This window comes from Taudactylus pleione, unplaced genomic scaffold (assembly GCF_031769625.1).
Source record: "Taudactylus pleione unplaced genomic scaffold, aTauple2 ptg000089l, whole genome shotgun sequence".
In the NCBI taxonomy this organism is placed as follows: domain Eukaryota; kingdom Metazoa; phylum Chordata; class Amphibia; order Anura; family Myobatrachidae; genus Taudactylus; species Taudactylus pleione.
Window position 1 is genome coordinate 10,207,147 of NW_028284491.1, and position 12,637 is coordinate 10,219,783.

The following is a 12,637-nucleotide window of genomic DNA, read 5'->3' on the forward strand; positions in this document are numbered from 1 at the left end:
GAGGTCTCCAGTGGCCATTTTCTCTCTGTGGTGCTGCAGAACTCTTAGGATGTCAGTGAGCCCAGTCCCCCTGCGTACCTGGCCATTTTGGGTGAGTGTACACAGCGCTATAGCCTTCCCAGACACTGAATCTGGGCAGTTGAATGTAGCGACATTGTGCAGTATATTATATGTCATGCTTATGTATGTATATATATTTTTCTGCATTGTATGTGACTTATGCTAGTGCTGACTGTCTGCTTTTTCTCTCACCTGTCAGTGTATATCTATCCCTTTTCTTTATCTGCCCTAATACAGGTGTACCTGGGGTGGTTCTGAGACCTCACATATATATATTTGTTAATATCTGTGAGGTTTGTCACATACTGTTGCGTGCTGCACGTTGCCATATTTTAGATGGAACTGTGAGTTGCATACGCTGATAATGGGTCCCTGCAGCTAATCTTAGCGTCAGTCAGGACCGGTATGGCGCTGCTTAATATTTCCGTCAAGATAGTCAGATATATCTGACCAGGAGATTGCACACGATACTGCACCCATTATTGCTATCCTGCAAGTCATAGCCTGCAGGAATTAGTGCGGAGGATTTTAACTCAGAAAGGTTTATGTATGCGGCACCATCTGGTGCGGGGCCCCTTGCACGACCCCCTTAAAGGGCGTTGTTTCTCAGGATCCTCTCCTTTGAGGATCGCCGGGCGGGCCCCATTGTCGTCACTCGCTTGGAGTTACTTCACCATACTGCCCTTTTGAACTCGGGGTATCTCGCAATTTCTTGCAATTTACCCCTGTGCAACAGACTGTCGCTCCCCGCCGGGGTTTTTCACAGTACATGAATTACCTCCGATACCACATCGGTCTGTCATTCCCCTTGCAGGGATTACCACAACGGCCACCCTGGTGGATGTCGTTTTATACGAAATACTAATTGGCGTGATATACGCCCTGTGGTTACTGACCAGTGGCTCTGCCGTGAACTGGATGGTATATTCTGCTCTTTCCCTCTCACATGGGGGGAGCCGATTTCAAGTATTATTATCCCTGCTTTGGGGCTGGTAGCCAGGCTCATTCTGGATATAGAGAATGTCGATCCTGCACCTGTATCATACATCTCCCGTTTTCTGCCCAAGGGTGGATCTCATAGTGGGAGTCTGGCTGTCCCCAGATACGAGGAGTCACAAAGGCCTCCTGTTTCCCATTCCCTGAGGGTCCTCACAAGTAATGGAAATCCCCTTCTGGGATGGATTTGTATGTTAATCATCGGGTTACAGGCATTAATACGCCTCCCATCCCGGCCTGGACGAATTTTACGGATCCGTAGGTGGTAACTTTGCCTGAAATCAATGTACTCGTTTTCAGGGCCTGTTGCCCGTCCTACCATGGCCATCGCATGGTGATGCTTTTGTGACGTTTTTCCCCTCCAACACGTCTGAGGTTCAAATATCTTTTTGCCGCTCACAAAATATGCAGTGGTCATATGTGGGATTACCTCATGGGATGCCGGTCTTCTAACTTTCAGGGTTTCGGCGGCGTCTGTATCCGCCGCAGTACCCTATGGCTGCGTTATGGGAAAGCAGAGGTGCACACTCCTTCCATGGGGAAGTTCTTGTTTGGTCCTGACCTTGACAAGATCGTTGCATCATTGGCAGTATCACTAATGGGGAGATACCGTCTTTAGCTACTCCCACTACATTCGGACTAACTCTGTTAAGTCTTTTTGTCCTCAGGGTCAGCCTAAAGGCCTGTTTTTTCCTAGGCTGTCGGCCTCCATGGGGGCCACCATATCCAGTACCGAGCAGTCCTGGACTTCCGGACGACCCTGTTTCTACACCTGAGGATATACCCTCAGCCTGACAGGACAGGTCTACATCTGGGGAATTTCCAGAGTGAGGTACTGATTCTCAACGGCCTCTCATTGCTCATGCAGCCTCCTCACAGGCATTGTTACACGGGCCCTTCTTCAGACCTGATCAGGGCCTTACAATCCCAGAAAGCTATACAGTCTTTGTGGTAAGCAGAGCTATTTCGGCCAACCTCACTATCTCAGTGAGGGACTGGTTGTTCTACTTTCTTTTTGGGGCGGTGACCGACTGGTCCTCCTTTGCCTATACTCTGTCTCAAATCCCTGAATCAGATTCCAACGGTGCCTTGACTCAGGTGGAATCGTCCATGCTCCATCATCCGATGTTTGGAACCTGGGGATTTTATGGTATATCCGAGTATTCAGGATACGTACCTACGGGTACATACAGAGCCCTCTCATCAGCATGGGTTCAGGTTTGCTGTGCCACAGCAACACTTGTAAGTTTCGGGCTCTGCCTTTTGGGGCTGTCCTCAACTCCACCGGGGTTTACCAGCTTTATGGATTTTCTGACAGTTCACCTGTTCAGTGTATCCGAATGCTCCTTTCTCTGGACGGTCTCCTGCTTTTAGCAGGATCACCAAGGTACTTTACCGCCAGGTCAGGATAACCGGGGCTTCTTCTCGGCACAGATAATTAGTCAACGGAGAAAAAGTCCTCCCTGCATCCCTCACAGGGTTTTCTTCATCTGGGAGCACTGCTGGATTCTCAGAATCTGAGAATTTTTCTGGCGTAAGACAAGATCTCCACTCTTCAACTTCGAGTGTGCGGATATCTACGCAGTCGACATATGTCATTACTCTTTGTGATGCGCGGTCTACCAGAGTGTCTACCTTTTGGTAGGGTGGAATGTGCTCAGTTCCATTCCAGGCCTTGCCATAATTGACTCCCCTCCAGATGGATCGAGTTTTTTCCATCGGATCGCTGTTCGAACGATGATACTTTCTCCGGAGGCGAGTTGGTCTCTGTCCGGGTGGCTATGGCCATCTCGTCCAGGGTGTTCTTTGCTAAAGACAGTGTCTGGTCTGCATTCGTTGCGGGGCAGTTGGACGTCTGTCGCTTCTGCCCTGCCACTTAACTTGTTGATACTTTAAGCTGTCTTGGACTTTCACTCTGGCCTAACCCATTTGTCACGGTAAACCTGAATAGGTTCAGTCCGACAGTGTCACAACAGTGGCTTCCATCTAGGCAACACTGGTAGTTGGGTGGCAATGTTAGGAATGTCACCCATTCTGACATAGTCCAAGGGTCTTCTCCTGGCCAACTCTGCGGTGTTTATTCCCGGAGCTCTCCATTGGGAAGCGGGCTTCCTCAGCCGTCACGGCGTGCATCCCGGGGACTAGTCTCTTCTCCAAGAGAGGTTTCAACTCCTGGTGAGCAGAGGGGGCCTCCCTGAGGGGATTGATCCCCATTGCCTTCTGACTCGATCACACATTACCGGTGTTACAGTCCAGCTCTAGGAGTACTGAAGCTACCTTCAGTGACTCTTTGTCAGTGAAGTGGTCCTTCCACTTTGTGTACCTGTGTCCTCCGGTCTCCCTTCTTCGGAAGTTTAATTCGAGACGGAGGGGCTTTCCTTCTGGGGGCTCCAGGTCGTCCCAGACATCACTGGTACTAAGATTTTCGGAGTCTCCTCATCGATGCTCCGTTCCTACTGCTTCACTATCTGGACCTGTTGTCTCAGGGTCCTTGTTTTTCCCTGGATCTGGATCGCTTGTCTTTAACTGCGCCCCTACTGTGGTCCTCGGGCTTCCCTGGCTCTGTCTTCATTGAGATGTTTAGAGCAGATAGGCCAGACTTTGCTGGGATCTGCCACGGACTGTGGCATACATAATTCTTATGGTATCGTACCTGTCGATACGATCCTCCGGTGTCCAGGATTTCCAGATATTCTGGCATTCCTTCCAGCTGGCTTGGGTTTCACCCTTGGCCTGGCCTTCCTGACAGTGCGGATCTCTACACTGTCGGTATGGTTAAGATATGGAATTGCTCCGCTCTGGTATCCAGTTCATCCTTTGGAGTGTTTTCTGGATTATGTCTCCACTTGTCCTCCCTAGGGACTCCTGGGGAGTTAGTAGTGGTTCTTTGTTCCCTCCGGGGACAGTCAATGGAACCGCTGATTGTGATAGCCATTACATGGTCTATTGTTTAAGCTCTCTCTCTCTCTCAGGGTGTTTAAATCAACCAGGAGAGTGTCTGAATTGGGAGCGTTCTCATGTGGCTCCCTCTTCTGGAGGGCATCATGTCAGGGTGTGAGTTGCTCTCGCCCTGTGTTTCTTCTTAAAGTGGTTTTTAGGTTCCATATTATTCTGGAACTTATGGTATGGCCATTCAGTTCCCAGTCCTCTCGGCTGGTGTGGCCTCATGGACTGTGGTCCGGCCTCTTTGGCTTTATGTGATCCGTTCAAGTTCCTTATGGTAATCGGACTCCTTATTGGTGGTCTGCGGTTTCTGGTTTTAACAGGAAACGATGGCCGGCCTATAATGAAATGTTGACTGGATGGCCTCGTATGTCTTCCTCAGGGGCCTACCCATGGGTGGGCATTTCTGTCGTTGAGGCTTGTTTTTTACTCGGGCCGTGTAACCCTCGTGGGCGGCTCGTCGTGGCGCCTCGGCTGTTTTGCCTTACTAGGTGTCCACGTGGTCTTCTGTCCATACCTTTTTAAGGTTCTAGGCATTGGTTTCCTTTGCCTCTCAGGATGCTTCCTTTTTGGCGACGGATTCTCCTCTCAGCACAGGAGCGTCCCCACCCTTGGTTGAACTGCTTTGGGACATCCCCAAGGTCAACCCTGTGGACCCCCTATGGACCCTGAAGTAGAAAACAAGAGATATGGTAAGAACTTACCTTTGTTATCTCTGTTTCTACGAAGTCCATAGGGTCCACAGGGCGCCCGCCCTGACGCACCTGGCTTCATATGGGCTGTGTTACTGGTCACCGGTTTCCCGTCTCCTTTTCTGTGAGTATGGTTCTAGAGTGTTCAAGTTTTCTCTCTCTTTTTCTCTCCTCCTCCGGCCTTTGGCTACTTACAAACTGAGGTGCCTCTGGCTGGGGGGCGGGGTTATAGGGAGAGTGGACCCAAGTGCATCCTGGGAGCTAAAAGCTTTAACTGCGTGGTGCCCGGATTTGGTTCCCAACCTATACCCCAAGGTCAACCCTGTGGACCCTATGGACTTCGTAGAAACAGAGATAACAAAGGTAAGTTCTTACCATATCTCTTGTTTTCAGTGGTGCGAGGCCAGAAACTATGATCCCCAGGTGTTCCGGGTTTCGCGTATTCTGGCTTTTCTTCAGTCGGGTTTGGACTTAGGATTACGTCTTTCTTCGCTGAAGGTGCATGTGTCTGCTCTGTCGGTGTGGTTCCAGCGCAGGATCGCTGCTATGCCGGACGTACACACCTTTTTCCAGGGAGTTTTGAGAATCCAGCCTCCCTTTGTGCCACCTGTGGCCCCGTGGGATTTGGCGGTGGTTCTTCGGGCCTTACAGGGTCCGCCTTTTGAGCCCTTAAAGTCAGTGGAGCTCAAGTGGCTAACTTTTAAAACTGTTTTCCTCTTGGCAATTGCTTCTGCCAGGAGGGTTTCAGATTTGGGGGCGCCTTCTTGTCGTCCCCCTTTTCTGATTTTTCATCAGGACAGAGCGGTGCTTCGCACTCGTCCTGAGTTCCTGCCTAAGGTGGTTTCCAGGTTCCACATTAATCAGGAAATTGTTGTACCAGCCTTTCAGTCGCCTGATCTTTCGGCTGGGGAGGCTTCCTTATACGTTGTCCGTGCACTCCAGGTTTATGTGGACCGGACTAGTTCTGTGAGGAAGTCGGATTCTTTGTTTATCCTCTTTGGTTTTCACAAGAGGGGTTGGCCTGCCAACAAACAGACTCTAGCCCGTTGGCTTCGTTCTGTTATTATTGAGGCTTATATGCAGGAGGGTTTACCTGTTCCAGCCTCTGTTAAGGCTCATTCCACTCGGTCTGTGGGCCCTTCTTGGGCTGCTAGCCGTGGTGCCTCTGCTGTTCAGCTCTGTAAGGCGGCCACCTGGTCTTCCATTCAGACCTTTTTGAGGTTCTATGCGTTTGACACCTTTGCCTCTCAGGATGCATCCTTTGGGCGCCGGGTTCTCCTATCAGCACAGGAGCGTCCCCGCCCTTAGTTGGACTGCTTTGGGACATCCCCAAGGTCACCCTGTGGACCCCTATGGACCCTGAAGTAGAAAACAAGAGATATGGTAAGAACTTACCTTTGTTATCTCTGTTTCTACGAAGTCCATAGGGTCCACAGGGCACCCTCCCTGACGCACCTGGCTTCATATGGGCTCTGTGACTGGTCACCGGTTTTCCGTCTCCCATTTCTGTGAGTATGGTTCTTGTGTGTTCCAGTCTTCCTTCTCTCTGTTTCGTCTCCTCCTCCGGCCTGGGCTGCTTACCAACTGAGGTGCCTGTGGCTCGGGGGCGGGGTATAGGGGAGGTTGGACCCAAGTGCATCCTGGGAGCAGCTGAAAGCTTTAACTCCATGGTGCCCGAGGATCCAGGATCCAGCTATACCCCCAAGGTCACCCTGTGGACCCTATGGACTTCGTAGAAACAGAGATAACAAAGGTAAGTTCTTACCATATCTCTTGTTATTACACAAACTTAATGTTATGCAGATGACCCTTAATTGGCAACTACTTCCATAGATTGTCCTGTATCTCTGTAATTGCACAAATCAGATACACTACAGGCTCTGTAAAATCCTTCTAAATGTCTAGTGGATACACATCTTGAGATTTTCCAGTGTCATTCTTATGCAGTGTAGAAATAAATGCAGTATATGTAAGTGAATGAATATCAAATCACTTAAGGGTGTGCATAGTATAATCATGAATACATACATTCCATCTGGAATAATCAATTGCCAATTTCAATGTCAATCATATGATATGAAGCTTGTACAAACATCCACTGTTCATGGACACAATGCTATTGTTGGAAATATCTGCAAATTAAGTGACGATCAGATATCAAATCTATGCAATATCCATTATCAATAGGACGTCTTCAGTAGGTCGTACTAATCACTGGAAGTATTTGCAAACCAAGTGTCAATCGCAGGAAAATAAGCCTATGTAGTATCAACTTAATTGCAATGTAGTATTAATTTACTAGCGTGCTTTCAATTTCATGGAATTAATCCTGCTAAGTATTCACTTATAATGGTACTTCGACAAGACATTGTGTAATATTGAAAATCTTTGCTAATTAAATGTTAATCACAATATATTGAGTCTGCGTAGTATTTACTCTAAGGTGCTTCCACAAGACACTTTCACTTGGGAATATTTACTTTCAGTGTTGATCGCATATGCACATTGTCTCAAGAGTTTTTTTCTATGATGAATTCAGAAGTGATTATTGCTTTCTATGATGCTGTTTAATATGAGTGACACTGCAGCGTATGGGATCACCATACAGGATTAGGTCAACTAAGAAGTGTTAATTGTACTATATGCCTCAAAAAAGTGGATAGGAGACACAGGATATGTATGCTCAGTCTGCCTGTCAGGTTATTGTCAATATTTGTGATACTTATGTGAATTCCTGTGTTTTGCTTTTGTCCTTATTTGCCCGATAGGATATTATGTGTGTGTATATGTCAAATATTGAAGCCGCCTTGTCAAGATTTATACCCAGGGATTTATATAAGAAAATGTCGTTGCTAAGTGGAGTAACTATTCAGTGTAATCTGTTTATACACCCATATTTGAAGTATTGTAGCGAACTGTCTGGAGGAATATAATATATAGGAATTGTATCCTTTTAAATATTTATGAGAGCCTATAAGACAACCGGCGAGTATATTACAGTATGATACTCTCTAATTGTATGACTTACTAAAATATATATTTTGCATCTTGCAATGGTCACTGTTATTTAGTTGACTTTGTATACTTTAAAAGCTAAGGAGTTTTTAAAATAAGTCTGTGTATAATTTAAAAACTAAGTTTTAAGCAGTTATTCTCCTATGTGTGCCCCCACACAGTCGTATTTTCTTTTCCCTTTTCTTTTGAGAAACCACAGTGACTATGTATGGCTCAGGAGAGCACCACTGACAAACCAGCATATCTACATAGGGTAGTTTGGGAATATATATTTTTTTGCCTCTTGAGAGATTACTATAATCAGTTATGGGAGAATTCACTTACATTCCTATTGAATACTGTACAAACACCTTGTTTTCCTCTCTGCGGATTTGCCACCAACACTTTTTTTCGGTACAGATAAAATGTCTGTCAGACCGACCAGACATTTTCTGACATCCTCAAACCCAGCTAAGATTGCGGCCATACACTCTATTCATTGTATGGCCGATGATGTCTGCATGCCTTACCTGGGGAGAAAACATTTGCCTGTCCCTCCTCTGTGAAGGAAACATTTGCCTGTCCCTCCCCTGTGAAGGAAACATTTGCCTGTCCCTCCCCTGTGAAGGAACATGTCCGATCATCCAGTCATCTCTGATTGGTCTTGTCTATGCAATGTGCCATTGACGGCCCGATGCGCCATTAACCTGAAAAGACAGATTTTTGATCTGGCAACACTGTTGCTGCAATTTGGATGGTAACTTGTGAATAATGGCTATTCATTAGCAACATCTACTGCAGTGCTTGTTTATATGGTCAGATGTTGCCAATGAAGATTGGTTATTCACTAGCTATCTTTCACATTGCAGCAAAGGTGCTGTCTGCATTTTAGGAAGTGATTTCAGGTTGAGGATTTTAATTATTAGCTAATCCAGTAAAACTATTCCCAGCATAATTACCTAGGCAAAATTTGCTCTTTAATATGTCAATATCTCGTTTGCCAGCCAAAGGACGTAGTCAGATTTAAACACTCGGCTAATTTGATTTTCAGTTTAACCATGTCTGAGGTGGTCTTTGTTTAATGCCTAGAACTTCTCCTATCTTGGCACTTTTAGGTTGGCATAACCCAGAAACTGCTTTGACCGAAGCTCACAAGTTGCTTAGAAGCATTGTCCTTCTCCTACTTGGAAATGATGTGTTGTCAACTCCGAAGGCTACATCTGAATTGCGTTTTGTGGACAATGGTACGATAAGCAATATCAATTTGAATGGAATTTGCTGAGGTGCATGCAAGACCAGTCCCATTGCTTTGGAGTTGCTGGGATTGCGGAGCCTGACGCACATCTTTTTGAGTGATTTTTAAAAAAAATATATTTTTTTTTTTAATTCTAATTAGGAGAGAACCTTCTCCAGAAATGGCAGGTACTTGCTGATTTGTTACGTTGCTCTCAGGATCTTATCAGCACTCTGAGCAGTCTTGGCAGTGTTTCTGAATCCAAGTCATTCTGCCTTGAGGGATTAAGATTAGCCAAAAGTCTGCATAGTATGAGACAGTAAGTATCGGCCTCTTTGAATCTTCTCTAGCACTTTGTGGTGATTTTCATCTAGTAATGGTAACTGGTAATGCTACACTGGTGAAATGCTAGCAGGACGAAAATATCGATTATAAATTAATGGTTTCTACAGTTAGACATGATTAATAATTTATCTAGCTGTATGAACGTTGATGGTTTTATTTAGTGACCTGTCTGATATGAACTGTCCATTGTATTTCGAATTATTGATGTTTTAAAGAAATAAGTTTCCAAGACACCAGCATTTTGATAGCATCTTACAGCGATTCTTTTCCTCCTGGGTGCAACATACATCAGCAGGGCTTGGAGTGTTATAAGTGATATTACACAGATGCTCAAAAAATTAAAAATTAAATAAATCTGGCTTATACATGTACTGTACAAGATTCTAGTAGTCAAATGATACATGTAAGTGCACATAACCCTCTCTAATGGTAGCCTAGTGGCAGTCTATTGGACTTTGATGTGATATTTACAATTTTACGCAGTGTCTACAGATTTTCCACCTCTTAACCCTCAGTTCATTGCTAGGTTGCAATGGCAATTCCTGAACGGAGGGTAGGTATACACATTGATTTGCACTAGGAGGGACCTCCCATGCGTAATCTATTCAGCCAGGATTCCTTGGGTAAATTTATAAGGGTGTCTAATTATTTTTACTGGTTGGTTGCAAAAGGAATTTGATTTCCAAGTAAGGCAGAGCATTCTCTCTTTATTATTGCAAGCAATTTTGCATAGAAGTTCTTGTTTACATTGTTTTTTATGCTGATCTGGTTGTAATGATTGGAAATTGTTGTCCATACAGCTGTGCAGACTTCTTAGTGAGGAAGGCAGAACTGGAGACTCTACGTGCTGAGGCTCAGCTTTGTGGGGAGGATTTGCAATATGTTGTTTTCCTCATGGAGTCCTGCACAGGTAAGTCCTCTTTCATTGTATTGGAAGATGTTTTACTTATGGAGGTGTGTCAGGAAACGCATTTCATTGTTAATTCATGTTTGTTTTGTATAATGACACTGCAGTATTTCATTCCTACTTTACTATATTGCTTCCAGCTGGCAATAACATACTTTATGTTGTTCATATTGCAATGTATGACTTAGTGTTTTTCATTAGATTTCACAGCAAAATCTCAGCATAAAGAAGTGAAGATAAAGCTTTCCAAAGGGAAGCAGTCCAAAAAGAAAGGGAAGACCCCTGAGATTACCTCTCCAGCAGATGATTTTCTTAAAGGGGTGCAGTTTCAATTTGTGAAAACCAGAGACGTGATAAAGGACCCAGAGTCACCAACAACAGCGCCTTCTTCTGAGAAGACCCTTCCTGGCTTTGTGTCTCATACAACAGAGTGCATATGTCCGTTATGTTCTGACCTGATCCTGTCTTTGCTCTGCACAAGGTGGCTGGTCGCTCAGGCCGAGAATGATCCCCAAAGCCAAGGGTTGTTGTCTTCTGCTCTTAAACGTTGTCAGTCCATAAACTTACGTTTTTCTGAGATCTTGAATGGACTAATCGGTACGAAATATGTGAATTCTGGAGCTCTGGGCATTACAGATGAACTCATAGCTAGAGTGTACCAGGCTATAGTATCTCTGAGTCCATCTCCTAATCTGCCTGAGGGGATTTTAGAAGATGGTTTGCGATTTGTCTCCTCACGCCCAGCCACTTTTCCAAAGCATTGGATGGCAAGTCTTCTACTAGCTAAAGCATTGGACTCTATTTACAAGCTGGCTACTAAGCACGGGGGCTGCATTGCAGATATTTTCATGCAAATATGGGGCTGGAAGCCACAGCAAGATGGGAGAGCATGCCTCAAGTCTACAAGTAATTTGCCTAGTTCTAATGCTCTTACCAATAAGAGGAAAGGGTCCGAAAAGCTTTCGGTAGATCTCCAGGACATCTTTTCTCAGGAGGAATCTGATTCTCTTCTTCCATCAATGCCTACAAAGATTCAAACACCTTTGCGGAAGGACCGCTTGGCAGCACAAGCAAAGCCTGCTGTAGCCACAGTACGCAAAAAGGGTTCTGTCACAGTCTATGAGGAGTCCCCAATGCCAGAGTTAGAACCAAGAGCACCTAGAAGATGTAAGACTCGAACAGTGTTAAAGGTTAGTATATATCATCTAACAAAATGTTTGTATTACCAGTGCATATATGATAAGTTATATCAACATTACTAGGATAATAGGTTAGTTAAGTAAAAACATCATTAGGCATCAATGTTGATCTTGGGGGCTGTTTAGTTCGAACACAGGTTCTCAAACTCTGTCCTCACTACCCCAAACAGTGCATGTTTTGCAGGTCTCCTCACATAATTACTAGTGAAATAGTTAGCTGCACCTGTAGATCTTTTAAAATGTCAGTGAGTAATTAATACACCTGTGCACCTGTTGGGTGAGCTGCAAAAAGTGAACTGTGTGGGGTCCTGAGGACCAAGCTTGAGAACCACTGAGTTAGAAGAAACGCTGGTAAATTATAATACTGTGTGCTCAGGAATATTGGCTTATCCCTAAAGATGGCTGCCCTTGTAGTTTATAACCTTTGGGTGCCCTTATATAATAAGTGATAAATGTTAAGTACTTTGTGCTGCTCTACAAGGAAAGTCTCATACTCAGAGAAATGCTTGAGATCTAAGTTCTCTCATTACTTCTTTCAGGTTGAGTTTAGTGACAGTGATCTAGAAATGCCAGATAACACAGACACGGATCCAACTTGGAATGGTAAAAGGCAAACTGAGCGCCCAAATACTGGAACTCGAGGAAGGGGTATGATAAAGAGTTGTTCAATCCCTGCTGCCTCAGAATCCGATGATGAAGAGGTAATCACAAAGAGCAGACCGAGGAAAGGACGAGGAAGTACAAAGAAAGCTCCAAAAGAGAGTAGCTCTCCTGGGATACAGAGGCGACGCCAAAATGAAAAATTAGGCCTGGCTCCAGTGGAAGTTTTGAGATCAATAGAGGAGGAACCTGAGTGTGTATTAGATCTCAGTATTGATGAGCTGCGGGCTTCTGATACAGAGGAACAGAAACTTCCAAAAGGTGAATAGCTGGTGATTAGCAAAATATTTAGAAGGTTTTTTTTTTTTTCACTTACACACTTCCATAGACATACTGACTCAATAACACAACCATACACACCTTCCAGTAATCTTTATGCACAGCAGACACATGGGGTGTGATGTATAATAATAATCATGTGGGCACTACTGAAATGTCGACATGAGAAATTGTCAACGAAAACCATCCATGGTGGTCTAGTGGTGGCAGCATCAGTGTCTTCTGGGTTCCGGCAGTCGTGTGCAGCAGTTCCGGCGCAGAGGTCTGACGCAGCGGTGGTAAGTATTTCCCTAATCCCCAGCTCTTCCTCTAGTGCCTTTCTCCTTAG

At 45.1% G+C, this 12,637-nt stretch overlaps 1 protein-coding gene across 2 annotated transcripts in view; it reads left to right on the top strand.

The window, feature by feature from the left end:
• The window catches only part of ESPL1 (extra spindle pole bodies like 1, separase), a 113,873-nt gene that overhangs the window by 42,706 nt on the left and 58,530 nt on the right, over window positions 1–12,637 (top strand). For both annotated transcript variants that reach the window (XM_088469163.1, XM_088469164.1), the window contains exons 15-19: window positions 8,801–8,929; window positions 9,082–9,238; window positions 10,065–10,174; window positions 10,373–11,361; window positions 11,910–12,291. In XM_088469163.1, the coding sequence (XP_088325289.1) occupies window positions 8,801–8,929; window positions 9,082–9,238; window positions 10,065–10,174; window positions 10,373–11,361; window positions 11,910–12,291 (1,767 nt within the window). The remainder of the gene's footprint in view (window positions 1–8,800; window positions 8,930–9,081; window positions 9,239–10,064; window positions 10,175–10,372; window positions 11,362–11,909; window positions 12,292–12,637) is intronic.